The 15544-nt window shown below is 48.6% G+C and overlaps 4 protein-coding genes across 4 annotated transcripts; 2 read left to right on the forward strand and 2 right to left on the reverse strand.

The window, feature by feature from the left end:
- Positions 1 to 3931: 3931 nt before the first annotated feature.
- On the forward strand, positions 3932 to 6308 carry F4812DRAFT_468377 (glutaminase GtaA; the record flags this gene model as incomplete). The annotated part of the gene is made up of 6 exons (XM_047938766.1): positions 3932 to 4125; positions 4193 to 4488; positions 4544 to 4707; positions 4767 to 4873; positions 4942 to 5113; positions 5169 to 6308. The coding sequence occupies 6 exons, from the start codon at positions 3932 to 3934 to the stop codon at positions 6306 to 6308; spliced, it is 2073 nt and encodes a 690-aa protein (XP_047786259.1).
- Positions 6309 to 7389: 1081 nt separating this feature from the next.
- On the reverse strand, positions 7390 to 10788 carry F4812DRAFT_228141 (Neutral/alkaline nonlysosomal ceramidase). Its single transcript, XM_047930506.1, has 3 exons — positions 10411 to 10788; positions 8852 to 10348; positions 7390 to 8605 (listed from the first exon to the last, which is right to left on the reverse strand). The coding sequence occupies exons 1-3, from the start codon at positions 10698 to 10700 to the stop codon at positions 8005 to 8007; spliced, it is 2388 nt and encodes a 795-aa protein (XP_047786260.1). The 5' UTR covers positions 10701 to 10788; the 3' UTR covers positions 7390 to 8004.
- A 656-nt stretch (positions 10789 to 11444) lies between these two features.
- On the forward strand, positions 11445 to 12534 carry F4812DRAFT_228251 (Pre-mRNA-splicing factor SPF27). The gene is made up of 2 exons (XM_047930507.1): positions 11445 to 11669; positions 11731 to 12534. Exons 1-2 carry the CDS (start codon positions 11630 to 11632, stop codon positions 12408 to 12410), a joined length of 720 nt encoding a protein of 239 aa, XP_047786261.1. The 5' UTR covers positions 11445 to 11629; the 3' UTR covers positions 12411 to 12534.
- On the reverse strand, positions 12050 to 14113 carry F4812DRAFT_468380 (camp-dependent protein kinase regulatory subunit; the record flags this gene model as incomplete). Its single annotated transcript, XM_047938767.1, has 3 exons — positions 12050 to 13363; positions 13415 to 13742; positions 13782 to 14113. 3 exons carry the CDS (start codon positions 14111 to 14113, stop codon positions 12659 to 12661), a joined length of 1365 nt encoding a protein of 454 aa, XP_047786262.1. The 3' UTR covers positions 12050 to 12658.
- Between the last annotated feature and the right edge of the window lie 1431 nt (positions 14114 to 15544).

Genomic DNA, 15544 nt, shown 5'->3' on the forward strand with positions numbered 1-15544 from the left:
GTATGATTATACCCCCACCCGTTTCGAATGGTCACCGCCCGCAGGGGGCTTCATATGTCAGATGTTCAAACCAGCATCTAAGATGATACGAGGCTTTCTCTTCACCATTTATTTTTTTTTGGCTGGAACACTAGCGACACGAATATTTTTCGGCAAAAAGGCCAGATCTATGGCCCATACGCGTAAGATGATGCATGGCCCCCATCGTCCGTCCAGATTCAATGCAATGCAATGTAGGTACAATGCGTCGTTGCGAACTTCGTCTCGCGGCTTCTACGAAACATCAGAGACATTATTATGATGCAATTACAACGCTCACTAGCAGCAGAGTTATCAAAGCATCCCACGCTCGTTTCAATCACCTGCTACCATCTTATCTCGTTTCGAAAACCCGGAACCCGAGATCTAATATTCTAAAATCAAGCCCCTGGCACCGCAATCGGCGATACCGATTTACTTGAAGTTAACTTAAACACCTGTCATCCGAACAGAACTTGAAGCAGTGTTGACAGAAATACCACTCTCCTTCTTACTAGGTTACCTATTAGTCATGTGAGCATTAGATCTAGCATTCTTATAAGATATCACTTTATTTGTATAACAATATGTCGACATTCTACTACCCCGACACGAAGTAGCCCAGCCCAATGCGGCAGGTCCGTGGAGAGTAAATGGACACCGTCTTTGGCTCGGAAGTTCAGCATGAAATCCATGGTTGACAACCTCTTGGCTGTATCGCCCAGGACCTCCAGCTCGGACAAAAGGACAACCCTAAACCGAAGCACGAGGCTAGAGCTGTTAAAGGGCTACCGTATGCGGCACCCACGACCTCGGGTTGGCTTGTCAAGTGGACCTGTAACGTTTCCGTTGTAAAGCGAGATGGACGGGCGTTGGTCAGGTATACGGTAATGACCTCATATTTTCAGGCGTAATATCCGCTCATACATGATGGGCCACGCCTTGCTGACAGCTCGGTCTTGGAAGGGAACCACGGGGCCAGCTAGAGGGGACAAAGCTATAGGAAATCCTTATTGCGGGGTAGTACGGGGAAGGCTTACCGACAGTTGGGGCTACTCCGTCATCCTGAGGCTACCGGGGTTGGCTAGACCTAGTATGGCACACTCTTTCCATGAAGACGGCACCTAATCGGCCGAATTCACACGAAATACTGACTTGACTATATCGTGAGACAAGTACTTTAGGTAATCAGAGGGACTGGGAAAGGGGATCGTAAGGAGAGAAAAAAAAATAAAGAAAAAAGACTCTTGGACGCGCGGCACGAATGCAACGCTAAGATCCCATGATCTTCCTCCTAAAAACGCTTTTTTTTCTACCTCATGTGCGAAATCTAACCGACCTATCCCAGCAGCCATTGACGCTTTCCCCGGATTGTCGCCGTGAGCTAGAAGAAACCCCCGATTCTGGCGGAAAACTTGGCAGAGGTGAGAATAAGACTGTTAGATCCTCGACACGTGAGGCCGTTGGGGTAATGGTCACAATCTCATTGCCCCGCGCTGCCCCCCTTCCCTCGGGCACCCAGCGTCACCGCCGGTTGCTAAATGCAACCGACTTTACTTGCAGGTGTATGTGTTGTCAGAGGTATGCTCTGCCAAGTACATCAAGGAGCCTGTGCGACTTTAGCTCTGCAGTGCTATAAGTCCATTCCTACCTACCTACCTAGGTTAGGTGCTTGTCATCATCGACTAAATCCTTGGCTACGATTTTAGAAACGAAACTGATGGCAATGTTATTGCTTAGGAATGTGTTGTTTGAGTTCTATACTTCTTTGTCTCAGTCGCCGATCCCCCACATACCGGCTGGGTTGGGGTTTATATAGGATCTAGCAGAACAACAAACATTTGGGTGCTTCTAGTTCGGTGCCTTGGCCCTTGAGCAGCCATAACGACTATTGGTTCACTTTCCTCTGCGGAATACGGAAGTATTGGGATAGCCAACCAATATTCATGTAAGGGACCACCAAGGACCACCAAGCCTCAAATGACAGTAAAAGACTGCGGAAAATATCTTAGAAGCAAGACACGAGATCTCCAAAACCAATTATATGGAAGATGCAACACAGTATGCCAAGCCTGCATTCCCTAGAAAAGCTTGAAAACCAGAAACAACGGGAGCTACTTTATGTCTGTCTCTATAACTCTCCACGGATCCATGGAGCAAGGTGCGAAGCGGCGCAGCCCAATGATCCGAATTAAAGTTTGAGGCTGCCGAGGCTTCCAAGCTCTTTCAAAGTGCCGGCCGCGATGCCAATATACATACGCATGTAAGCTTACTTCTTCGGGAGTATGCAGGCATGCTAGGTATAGGAAAATTTTCAGGACTGTGTGCTCCTTGGCGAATCAGACTAAGAATAGATCCGGAAATGGCAGGTTAGCTTTGACCCGGAACTAGGAAGTTGGGTGGTTGCCCTTCCAAACCACGTTAGCTTGATTGATCATGCACTCTGTCTCGACTCTCGAGTAGGGAAACAATATTGAAAGTACCTAGGTAAGTAATTTCAACTAGGGTCTAAATCCAATAGAGCCTTGGAGCTATATATGCTCCAACATTAATAAGCCTTTCGGGACCTGCATCATGGCAGCAGTGTTAGCTTTGACGTGGCGGCGTGATACGCGCTTGGATTTTTATGTTTGGGGTAGTAAACATCCGAAATGGGTTTGTTTTCGTTCCCAAACGCGAGTAGGTGCGGGTTCACAGCGGCTGACTGCGGTTCCTAAATCTGCGGGTAAGAATGCTCGACATCAAGTTTGCCGACGATACAAAATGTCTTTACTTGCTTGTCGATTCCATCATTCCCTGGGTCAGGGCGAGAGACAACGACGGCAAATCGACGGCTCTAGACGGTTGGGTGGCCCGATTCAACAATAGTGTAAGGTCACTGGATCATACCAACGTGCCCTCTCTCTAATACTCCTCTTACGGCCCGCAGATCTCCTTCCTCTTCCGGGTGAGACCTACGGCCCTACCGGCACATTCCGGCCTTATTTAACGACCAGGCAAACGACCAAGCCAAGTAAACATTGCTTTCAAGTCCCCACAGCTAATTCTCATTCCATGGGAGGTGAATCGTCCGGTATCCACCATAGCTCCGCGAGCTCTTACCTAAGACTCAAGTCTATACGTATTCTATGTCGACGGTTGTTGCCAACTACCTTCATTTCGCACGTGGTCTTTTCAATTCCAACAAAGCTGATTCCTGGTTACCGCGTGCTAACGAGCTGACCGTTGTTTCTGGATCTTGGACTCGTTGACTTGTGACCCGCCCTGTTCTCTTTGACGCCATGCTACCATAGACTAATATATCATCACAAAGGCCCGAAACACCACAGCTTTACTGAGCTCCTCGAGCATGCCATGAAGAATTATGGCTGGCTTTATTCACTGGTATACCCTACCTTGTGTAGTTGTATGTGAGGTAGGCCAAGACTGAGCAGAGCTGGAATACGCCCCAGCTTAGATGGTGACTTGATCATGCATGGCACATATATTCAGTCTCATGACTAGGTATTTTCTTCTCTCTCCATCCCTAGCCTTTGCTTAAGGTTCCCCCCCAGTTCCCTGTCTGCATTGTGCTTCCACACACCTGCGAAACCTTCCTTATTCGTCCACCCATCTGATCCAGTTAGCTTGGACGCCTCCAGATCCCAGATTGGCCCTGCATATCTCATACGGAGATAAGTGGCTCGGAATCTTATTCAAATATGAACCTTCGTCCCAGCTTCGAGCAGAAGTTTTGTTTCGCCCTTTCTAAGTTTATTTCATCGCATACCTCGACAGCTTCGGTAAGCTCTCTTTAGGTTTCCGAAACATCGGACCTTGCCCATCATCCCTTACACCCCCTTCCCGACCCATTTTCAGGCTTTCCAGGTTTTTATACCTTGGTTTGTCTACTCATTATACTTCAGCATCCACGATGGGACTTAGAAGCGTGCTGGCCGGGGTGGCCCTCCTCGGTAGCTTAGCTGATGCCGCGTCAAGCTTTAGTCCTGCAAGACCTCCTGCAATTCCGTTGGCTGTCAAATCTCCATACCTGAACTCGTGGTTAAATGCCGGTAGCGACGGTGGAAACGGGGGCTATCTCGCCGGTGAATGGCCAAAGTTCTGGAGGTCTGCTTCCCGTTCCCGCGAATTTTGCAATTTGCTCCTTTCCATAAGCTAACTTTCCCTACGATAGCCAACAAATCACGGGCTGGGCGGGTTTCATCCGTGTAGATGGAAAGGCGTACAACTGGCTGGGTGCGCCACCCGGCGCGGATGTGGTAGATCAAACTGAATTTTCTTACACATCGACACGGAGCACGTTTGTGATGAACGTGGGCGGCAAAGTTGAGATGAATATCACTTTCTTGTCGCCCGTAACGCCGACCGATTTGAAACGACAATCTCTGGTATTCTCTTACCTCGACGTTGGCGTTCACTCGCTGGATGACGCTAGCCATGACGTTCAGTTATACGCTGATGTCTCAGCTGGTGAGTTGGGCAAGTCAGCTTCATAGTTGATGTGTTTACTCATAATTACTCGCAGAATGGGCTTCCGGTGATCTCAACGCCGTTATCGAATGGGATTACAAATCTGCCGATGGAGTCGTGTACCACCAATTCGAGCGTCAAAATCAGGCGGCGATTTCCGAGACCAACCAGCAAGCAAACTGGGGAACTTGGTATTGGTCCACCAAAGATGAGGACAACGTGAGCGCACTGCTCGTCCTAATAACTCAACGCTTAGCAGGACTGATATGATCTCATAGGTTTCGTGGCAAATCGGCGCTGACACCGATGTAAGAGGCGCTTTCATCAAGGACGGAGTTCTTCCCAACACCAAAGATCTCAACTTCCGAGCCGTACAGGATCGCTGGTATGTCACGATAGGCCCTTTGATTATAGTTTTATTCCCTCTATTGGGTACTCATTTCTTCCCCTCAGGCCGGTATTTGGATTTGCTAGCGACCTAGGTTCTGTCGGCTCATCCACCGTTTCGACCTTGTATACGCTTGGAATGACACAGGAGGGTGCAATCAACCTCCTAGGCGAAGGAAGCGATCTCACCACTTATCCTGCCCTGTGGCAGAGCTACTTTGACTCAGCTGTCGATGCTGTTAGTTTTAATTAACACTCTTGTCATGTGTGAATGGCCGGGCTAACAATTGCAGGTGACATTCTTCTACAACGACTATGACGAGGTTTCGAAGCTATCCACAGATTTAGATAACAAAGTGGCCTCGGATTCTCTAGCTGCTGCAGGCCAGAACTATCTGACCTTAACCAGTCTTAGTGTCAGGCAGACATTCGGCGCCCTGCAATTTACAGGCACCGACTCAGACCCTCTGGTATTCCTTAAGGAGATCAGCTCAAACAGCGATATCCAGACCGTAGACGTCATCTTTCCCGCCATTCCGCTGATCTTATACACGAACCCCTCCCTCATCGATTACTTGCTCAAGCCGTTGTTCATCAACCAGGAGAATGGCCACTACCCTAACACCAACGCTATCCACGACCTCGGTACCTTCCCCGTGGCTAAAGGCTACCCCGCCGGTAACGATGAGCTCATGCCGCTAGAGGAATGCGGCAACATGATCATCATGGTGCTGGCGTACGCACAACGCACCGACGACAACGACTACCTCGCCCAGCACTACCCCATTCTGAAGCAATGGGCAGGTTACTTAGTAGACGAGGCCTTGATCCCTGCAGACCAAATCTCCACAGACGACTTCGCAGGCTCTCTCGCTAACCAGACAAACCTGGGACTCAAGGGCATAATTGGTCTAAGGGCTATGGCTGAGATCTCGGAGCGAACAGGCCACGACGAGGACGCCAAGTCATTTGGCGATAAGGCCACCTCGTACATCGAGCAGTGGCAGGGATTCGGACTGAACACGGCAGCGAACCCACCCCACGCGACGTTGAGCTACGGAGACGGAGACTCGCACGGGTTATTGTACAACCTGTACGCGAACTCGCTGCTGGGCTTTGGCGACTTTGTACCGAAGTCAGTGTATGACATTCAATCCAACTTCTACCCGACCGTGGCACTGAAGTATGGTTTGCCGCTCGACACACGCCACACGTACACCAAGACGGACTGGATGCTATGGGCTGCGGCTACGTCCGGCAAAGAGACCAGGGATACCATCATCGGCCTCGTTGCTGACTGGATCAATGTTACGCCCACAAATAAGCCGCTTACCGATCTATACGACGCCGCTACTGGGGACTATCCTGGCGGTCTTCAGTTCACAGCGCGGCCTGTAGCAGGTGGCCATTTTGCACTGTTGGCATTGCCATAGCTGTTTTCAAGCATATGGTAGAATTTAAAAGGTGGGAGGCGGGGGTTATTGATCCCTTTGTTTTTTTTTTCTTCTTGTTGTCAGGTCATATTTCGGTATATTTGCCATCTTGCAGGGAAAGGCAAGGATATGAGAGACGGAATTCAGCCATGAACACTTGTTATTAATCCCAGCATCCATCGCATTTATCCTTCAGCTTCACAACTCTCGCTCCCCTTACACATATACTATGTTCACCTATTCAGCAGCCGTAGCTGGTTAATTACGCGCTCCTGTTCTGTTAATACATTATTGATACCCAAACATCCGCCTCCCAAATTCTACGCGCGTAATTCTTATACCAGAACGCAAAGGCAAAGAAAAAAGAAAGGGAGAAACGACAGACGAAAATAAAAATTCTCCGCGACGCGCGTTCCAAATGGTGATACGTATGAGACTCGCGCATTCCAGTTGTTCCTTAGAGTAAGCAAGGATCAAGTATGCTAGGAGATATGCAACTGGGTTCGTTGCTGAGCGTTTCCCGAGTAAAGCATGCGTGGACAAGTATAGGTATACATTACAGATTCTCTCATCTTCTAAGCGAAGACGGTGTTAGGACCCGGGCTACGTATCTTTTTTTTTGTCTTGGTAGTTCATTAGAAGGCGTCTCTAAAGCCTTGTTTTGCATTAGCCATGTAGACTCATCTTTATTGGCATTTATATAGGATAGAGACATGATAGAAATAGAGATATTGCTTAGTCTAACCTCTTTTCATAGCTTAAGACAATGACTTGGCACAAGGCTGAATATAGATCAGGTACAAACGACGTAAGGGGGGCGTAATATTGACTACCCTTGGCTGACACCTACCTACCTACCTAGTGGGTGCCCAACGTACACGGTATGTACCTAGGTACTTAGGTAGGTAACTAAAGAGGGTGAGAAAGGGGGATAAACTTAGCAGAATACGAGATGATAATCCCGTGGGGTTGGCAAGATGGGTACAGCATCGAAAACAATGCATTGCATTTGCATGGCACAGCATCGATGGGTTATATCACATCGAATCAACTAACAGACCTCCCGGCACATTATCAAATGCACTAAGTCAAAGTCGTGTCACCTCTGCAGACAATATACTAGGTATGTGATAATACTAGGACTGGAATAAGATATTTCCATGCAAGTTAGATAGGGAGGAAAAGGACGAAAATAACCAGATCAATCTCCAATTTACCCCTGCACTAACAACCGCTGAGCCGCTCAGCCGTTAAACCGGTCTGCCTCGTCTGCATGGTTTTCGTGACTTTAAGGGGTCTTCCCTTCTCCGCCCCTCCAAATATTCCCGACCTGCTTTCGCTTTCGCTTTTGGAGGTGTCGTGGTGATAGGGTGATTAATACGTCTCGCCTAATTCATCCAGAAAAGACAGGTCCAGACCTGCATTGCATTGCTACCGGTTTTCTTTTCCCTTTTCATGTCGCCCAAAACCTAAAGCGCCACTGACGGGACTGTACGTCGTACATCCTCACTATCAATATAATATGCCCCCCTTAAGCTTCGCATAGTTAGGTAGTACGTTCTATCGTGTATGCATGATGAGTCCCTGCCGTAACATTATGATGATATCAAGTACCCGTCCTGTTGTTTTAACCACCTAAAGTAAATAAACAGAAGCCTCCCGGAGCTCCGGGTGGAACCAACTATTGGTCGCCCCACTACTTCTCGATCGACCATCCATCGTCATCCACAAGTTCGAATTCGCCACTCACACCCTCGAACTCGATGATCTGTCCCGCCAAGCTCTTGGCATCGCCAAAATACCGGATCCGATAGCGCCCCGGCTCCGCCCACGGGTCCGCTGCCTCCCAGGTTATTTCGACCTCGCTAGTCCCTAACAGCTCGCTGGTGCGGCGCCACCGGAACACAAGGTACCAGTCGCTGTCGTCACGGACCACTTTCCATTTCCTATCTTTCTCGTTGATAAGTTTCTCTACAACGGCATAATTACTCTCTAGTCGGAGATTATTCCTCGGGTTGGCCCCGACGAATTTCGCAGTCACCTGTGCGCCTTTTTGATATTTCTCTTCTACGTCTTGCTGAACGTCGCCAAAACTTCTAAAAAGCGGTGGTGAATCATGAATGACACGAGGGATAAAGCTGAGACTGCGATTACTGTTATCCGGTGGTTCTGGTCCTCTGGGCGGGTGGCTGCTAGCTGTCGAACTCAGGGACGACACCCATGATAATGTGACGTTAATGTATGCTGCCAAGGTATGTGATCCGTACAGTGTGCTTGCACCTTCGTAACGTTGGATTCTGTTACGGACAGTGAGTCTTACTGTATCTCATGAAAATTCCCTGCATTACACTCAAGTCAGGGGAGAGAGGAGGTGATGAGTCCACACAGACATTTTGATGCATGATAAGAATGACGAAAACCTCCACGAAGGTGCCATAGTACTGGCAAACTCTGTGGCCAGGATAAAAACAAGCAAAACGAGAAAAAGAAGAAAAAAGCGCAACGGATAGCAGCTGCGCTGGAGGAGCAATAAGTCTACTTACCCGTACTCTTCTTCCGTAGTGATATAGTGCGTGTAGCTATTTGCAGGTCCGCCAAGAACGACGACGGGGGAAGCTGATAGAGCCTCTTTTGCGAATAAGGCCGTGGTCTCATTGGCAACTGCATTTTTCCAGCGTCGTCCAGCCATAGTCGTTGCTTCGCCCGGACTGATAATGATTATTAATTGGCCGACGCGAAAGACCTGTACGTCGACTACGTTGGGAGTCCATTGATATGGGGTGGACACCTCGCCAACATCGAGTAGGATGGGCTTCGGAGCGTGACACGCGATTTGTTCCTGTGTTGGGTTCTTAAGTATGCCGCCAACGACACGCCATACAGGGGAGGTATTTGATGCATTGTTGTTATGCTGAGTAAAATCAAATACACCAGGTCCGTCCGACGTTCCGGCGGCAAAGGAGTAACCTAGTGCAGCAGGGCACGTTCTGACTTCTGTTCCATTAGGTAGTTCGAATTGATGATTGGACATATTATGAAAGGTGTGAAAGGATTTCACCCTACCCCCTCGAATTGGATTTGGTTCCTGGTTAAGCTGGTCGTAGAGCTTTTTTGCAGGTTCGAATTGGCGTTTACCAATCTCAAAACATGACGACGTCCCTTGGTCGTCAACCGTGAAAAGGGGACCCCGCGCATGACAATGCTGAGACCTACCATTACTGCAGGTGCTGTTCTCAAAACTACACGTCTGCCCTGAACCATCTTCACACCAGGCCCCAAGAACATTGGGACTGGTATCGCCAACACTGGCTTGAGAAAAGCCGGCGACGAATTCCTCCGCAGCAGTGTTATCACCTATGACGCTTTTCTCGAATAGATATGCCGCCAACCCTTTATTATCACCCGATACCAATGTGTTATTTCCTAGCATAGAGGTACCATGCGTAGGGAACCAAGTAAGTACGCCAATGTTTTTGCCATCAGAGGTTTGCTGGAATTTCAGCATCGTGAGGTCCTTCTCTACTGATCCGTCATCCTCGGAGCTGATGTTATATCTCGCACGTTCTTCCTCCGGATTGGCAAGGTAGGCGAAAAGGCTCCTGTTGATGTTGGCCCCGAAGACTTTGGTGGATCCAATACTGACATGACCCGGCGTGAGACTTTCGTGCGCATGTCGAATGGACAATAGAGCACCATCAACTATAGCCCGATAACTCTGCTGATCAAATCCTTTACTCGTGATTTGAGGTAACAGATAGTTAAGCCAAGCACCAGGACCTGAATGTGAATGGGTACCAGTCACAGCTAGATTGTGATGGCCATATACCGCATATTCCGGTCCAAGTTCCTGCAATCCCGACAAGATGCCATACCGAACAGCTGTATCTCCAGACTGTGTGTCGAGCACGAGGTATATGAATCTATCTGACGGATTGACAGGGTCGGCTATGATAAATGCTCGCGAATGGAGACGTTGTCGCAAACCAGTTCCGATTTGATGCAGATCAGCATAGCCCATTAAGTTGATCTCGACACAAGGACTGCCACCAACAGAATGTAAGTACATCTTTAACAACAGTTTTCTATTTGTATAAGGGCTTACCCAGTTATATCAGCCTTCCCAACTCCGATGAGGTATTCATCGTCTCTGTAACGCGACTCTGCCTTCCAGCCACCATCTCCCGAGTAAGATGGCCATGGCTTAAGACTCTGTGTTAAGCGCTCCGATGGGAGACACGCGATCGAGAATAGTATCGCAAATGGTAGGAATATTATAAGAAACCTAGATATTCGGCTACCTCGAGCTCGAGTATCGGAGTCGTGATCTAGTTGTACTCCCAGAAGTAATGGAGAGCAATTCTTATCTTTCTCGCTTTCTTGGTCTCTGGACATCTTGGCTATCTCCTGTATATAACACGGCGTCGAGCAGCCTAAAACTTCCTATTTAAATACGGCCCTGTATTTGCAGTCGGGGTGAGCTGTCCAAGGACTGGCAAACGAGTCATTCAGCACAGCAAACCGGAAGGGCTGAAGCGGCGATTGGAGCAAATGCTATAACAGGATCATTCCTAAGTTATTTCGTTTTGATATCTCGACTTACATGATTTGGGTATAAATATGGGATTGAGATTAACTAAGAAAGAACGAGTTAAATGATGCTTTCTTTCACTCATCGCGAAACTCACAAACGTATAATACGTCAGGTAACCTGCCAGCCTGCTAACTTGCCTACTACCTCTACCTACCTGGTACATGTAGGTATGTAGGTAATCTGGAGAGGTACCTACTTGGTACAGAACTGCGTACATGTAAATGATACAGGTACCTAAGCCTTAAGGTAATGCAAGCATGGGGGTACCTACCTAGGTACTTACCGCAGGTATACTACATGTATGTACGTCATAGGTATTTAACTGTAGAAGCTGGACCCCTGCTGCGAATCCCCACCCTGTCTAGGTACCTAGGTAGATAATTTGGGGTCACCATTTCAGTGCCGCGTCTCCCTCGCGTCTCCTCAAGCCCAACGCAGCTGCTAACAGCTGCTGGCACCTGTCAAAACGAGTCTAGATAATACCTCATACATGTATCTAACTACTTGTAGTTAATGTACATATGTACCTACTTAAGATTCGATAACGATAACCATCATCAAAATTCCCCGTTCGCGATCGCGATCGCGTTCTATTTGCAACGTTCAATTATTATATCTTAGCAATTGATATACAAGCGCATACATACCTCCTACCTACATACATGTACCTAATATAATTGATACCCGTATGCTAGCCCACTAGCAGCTCCTTTAGCTCAGTATATCCACCATGTCCTCCATCCGCGCCACAGTCCACGAGTCTCTCCCATGTATGGTTCCCTAGCCTCTCATACCGCTTAGTAGTTATCTACAACTAACACATCACCTCAGACGTGGACCCGGAGCCTACACACGCCGAGCGCGCGGCCGCTGAATTTCTCATCGCCTCCGAACTGCAATCCTCCTCTGCCAACTCTCCATCTCCCTCCTTCGTTCTCCCTCCCCTCCCAGAACCCTCCTTCAGCCCCCTCATAACCGCCGAACTCGCACGCATCGCCTCCAAACAGCCCCTCCGCGCCATCGACCTATCTCGGTACGAAGCTGCCAACCCGTCCGATATCTCCTCGTCTTCCAACCCATCCCAAATCCAAACCGAGCTCTCGCGCGCTTACGCCGCGGCGACGTACCTCGAGGGCCGCCACGCTCACTTGCAGCTTCTCGACAGCTTCGGCAAGAACGCCTGGCTGGTTGGTAACTGGCAGCTTGAGGCCGAGCTGAGAGACCTTGAGCGCGAGCTCGATTCCACCAAGAAAGAGATTGACCTCGTCAACATCCAACGTCAGCGCGTACAGGATGAGGTTGGTGGCGAACTGAAGGGGTTGGACGAAGCTTGGAGACGTGGTGTCGGTAGGGTTCTCGAAACCGAGATTGCTACTGAGGGACTGAGGCAGCAAGTCCTTGAAAAACAAAGAGGGGTGAATTTATCGCGAAATTTAGAAGAACAATCAAAGGAATATCGATTAAAAGCACGCGGTCGGAAGGCGCTAAGGCTGGGATTAGAGGAAACATGATACTGACTCGCTTGGGAAATCATAAAACTTTAGCTAAATTGCGAGAGGAAAAATTTCTAGTAGGTAAAACGCCTCTGTTGCGGTATCAAAAGCTATCATAAGTCCTATTTAATACGGAAAACGAGGGTAATTCCGAGAACGCCTCCTCCGAAATGAATGCTGCCATCCGTCGTCTAAACTGCCCCCTTTCCTAGTATCATATGTCTTGTCTAATTTCCACTGCCTATACTTTGAAAATGCGCAGTTGATTAATATGTTCCGTTTAGTGGGTCAGCGTCTTCGACCCCTGACTTAACACCCACGTATTTGGTCCTTCTCATGATGCCCTCGACAGGACCAAGTAATCTCTGAAACGCACTTTTGCCTAGAGTCGCAACCTTGACCTCAGTAGCACTAATGACGTTCGCAGCACGGGGCTTATCATCTAAGAGCGCGAGCTCACCGAAGAAATCACCCTTTTTATAGTGCTTTACTGACTCTGAACACCCGTCCTTGAAAGCGTCTGCCTCGCCGTCTTCCAGGAGGAAGAATGAGTTACCAATATCCCCTTGCTTGATAATCGTGTAGCCCTTGGGGAACTTCTTGGTCTCTAACGCATCGGCGATCTTTGACCTCTCATAGGGTGTGAGAGAAGAGAGAAGTGGTACCTCTTCTAAGAAGCTTTCGTACAAACGCCTACGTGCGAATGTGGACTCCATAAGAATCCGTCGGAACGTAACGCGATCAAGCGCCCATAATGTGCAACCAGGCTCGGCCGAAATGACAGTCGCGGCTCTCGGCGCATTATACATCAAGGCTAGCTCACCGAAAGAGCCCCCAGCCTGTATGATTCCCACCTTGTTACCCATCCCGTCAGGACCGGGCTGAAGTGAGCCCGCATCGTTGACATATACGTCGAAAGAACCCTTCTCGACGATATAAAAGTAGTCACCCGCATCACCTTGGGTAATAACCTATGCGATCGTTAGCTTTCAACATAAGTATTAGAGGGGGAAGACACATACCTTGATATCCTTTGCGGGGATTGGTTTCTCCTGCAGAGCGCCTAAAATCAGATCATTTTGCTCATCATCCAGGTGACTGAACAGGAAGTTCCCTTCGATAGCCTTCTTCAACCTCTCGAGCTGCTCGCTCGTTTTAGGGTAGGACGGCGGGGTCCAGTTGTCATTAACATCTGCCACAGGTTTCAGCGATTCGGCAGAAACTGAGGTGCGACGGCCAAAGTTATACTGGGCTGGATAACTATCAGGATTTGGCGGGGTTCTCATTATGGAGGGAGGCCCGTCTAGCGATCCGTCTAAGGAGCCACCGAAGGGGCCACGGAAGGAAGCACTGGGTATAGTAGACACAAATGTACTAGGCCGTAATGACGGTGTTGTGGGGGATGTGATAGTATCGTTCTCGTCCTCCTCAACCACATTTAGTAAACCTGGCGGTGTGCTTCTGCCAGACTCGGATTTAGCCCCACCGTTATTGAATGGGTTAGAGTTCGCCGCGAAAGGGCTCGTGAATGTAGTTCCAGACATAGCGTAGGTTCTATTGAGTGAGGAAGCGCCTCGCGTTTTGAGATAAGTAGCGCGTTCGTCGGCGAGACGACGAAGGAAATATTCGGAGCAAAACTGTAGGATATCTGGCGGATTTCTTAACCGGACTTGATTGTCAAGTGTTTCTATTTCTCTTTGGTAAGCAATAGGCAGAGCCATGGTGTCCAAGGCAAAAGAGACAGAGTTAAGGCAACCAATAGATGCTTTGACGATTCGATATCTACTTTATATGGCTAGGGGTATACATAGGAAGATGTGGTTCGAGTGTGGAATATCCGGACTAGAATGGGCGACGGGGAATATTAATTGGAATATTACCTTGGGAGTAACCTCAGATGATATGGGTGCAATATACGTGTTGCTGGTTCTTGGCCTTGGGCTTAAGGAATTCACGTTGCTAGCATATCCAACTCGGATTAGCCGACAGATCGCTCGTCAGAGGAAAGCTGGGGAACGACAGGGTGCTAAGGGAGAGCTGGACGTGGTAGGTAGTAGGTACCACATAGAATGAGGCTATGCTCCAAAATATGGCGAAGATACAAATAGGAGTATGGTGGGCGCTGCGTAAGCAGGCAACGGTAGTAATGGCAGGGTGGGAAATGAAAATCAACTCGAAAGAGGAGGTATATAGGTAGAAGAATGGGAAATTTTGGAAGGACGGCAGCTGAATAAACTAGGGTGACTCGAACAAGCCAAAGGTACAAGAACGATAGCTATAGATGGATAGAGATAAGGGGGAGAAGGGAAGGGGGGGTATGGGGATGGAGATAAAGATGCAGGTACAGCTACTTTTACTTACTATTGAGATGTACGTAGTCGACACACAGCCCGGCACAGCTGACTTTGCTCGTGACTGTTTTTAGGTTGATGATATTGCGGACAGTCCTCCGTGAACTTGAGCTGATCAAAGTTACAAGCACAGCTCCAGTTCCCAGCCCCAAGAAGTCCGTCCAGGTAAGATGTTGTAGGAAGACGCGAGATACGGGATACGGGATACGGAGGGGAGTGAAGAGGGGTTGAGATGAGATGAGGTCAATCAATCCAATCCCCTTTTTCGCTCTGGCAGGTCTGGAGACGGGAGACGGGAGACGGGAGACGGGAGAAGTGAAAGGGGATATAGGATACAGGACACAAAATCGAAAATAGCGTACGAATACTAATTCCTTTCTGAGAATTGTATTGTAATGTACCTTATAGTAGTAGAATGAGAATAGTAGCGTATAGATCGTGTTCCTGTCCGAATGTGTCAGGTTGTCTGTGGCAAAAGAGTGACGATTGAGGGGATGAATTGCGTCGGGTCTGAAAAGGAAAGACGATCACGAACAACGCTTGGTCTTAGCCCTTTGGAATTTGGGGGAGTGGGTCTTGTTTAAGATGCCATTCCCCAGTTAAAGCGTTGTAAAAAGACCCTAAAAATTAAGGCCCCAGCTCCTTTTTCCCTTGGAGCTTCTTTGCCTTCTCTGCCTGTTCTCTGCGTTCTTGGCGACTTCCAGAATGGTGCACAGACCTCTAAAACGTCCGTGCCATACGACTTGAGGTACCTGCTGAAATCTGCAGCCTTCCAGTGCCTTAAGGTTAGGCAGGTACCTA

The sequence above is a fragment of the Daldinia caldariorum genome (genome assembly GCF_022478825.1).
Source record: "Daldinia caldariorum strain CBS 122874 unplaced genomic scaffold F4812scaffold_23, whole genome shotgun sequence".
In the NCBI taxonomy this organism is placed as follows: Eukaryota; Fungi; Ascomycota; class Sordariomycetes; order Xylariales; family Hypoxylaceae; genus Daldinia; species Daldinia caldariorum.

Coding starts and splice junctions, on each gene's coding strand:
- F4812DRAFT_228141 (XM_047930506.1), bottom strand. CDS start 10,700: ATGTCCAGAGACCAAGAAAGCGAGAAAGATAAGAATTGCTCTCCATTA. Junction 10,349..10,410: donor GGGAAGGCTGATATAACTGG/GTAAGCCCTTAT, acceptor TGTTGGTGGCAG/TCCTTGTGTCGAGATCAACT. Junction 8,606..8,851: donor ACTACGGAAGAAGAGTACGG/GTAAGTAGACTT, acceptor TGTCCGTAACAG/AATCCAACGTTACGAAGGTG.
- F4812DRAFT_228251 (XM_047930507.1), top strand. CDS start 11,630: ATGTCCTCCATCCGCGCCACAGTCCACGAGTCTCTCCCAT. Junction 11,670..11,730: donor AGTCCACGAGTCTCTCCCAT/GTATGGTTCCCT, acceptor ACATCACCTCAG/ACGTGGACCCGGAGCCTACA.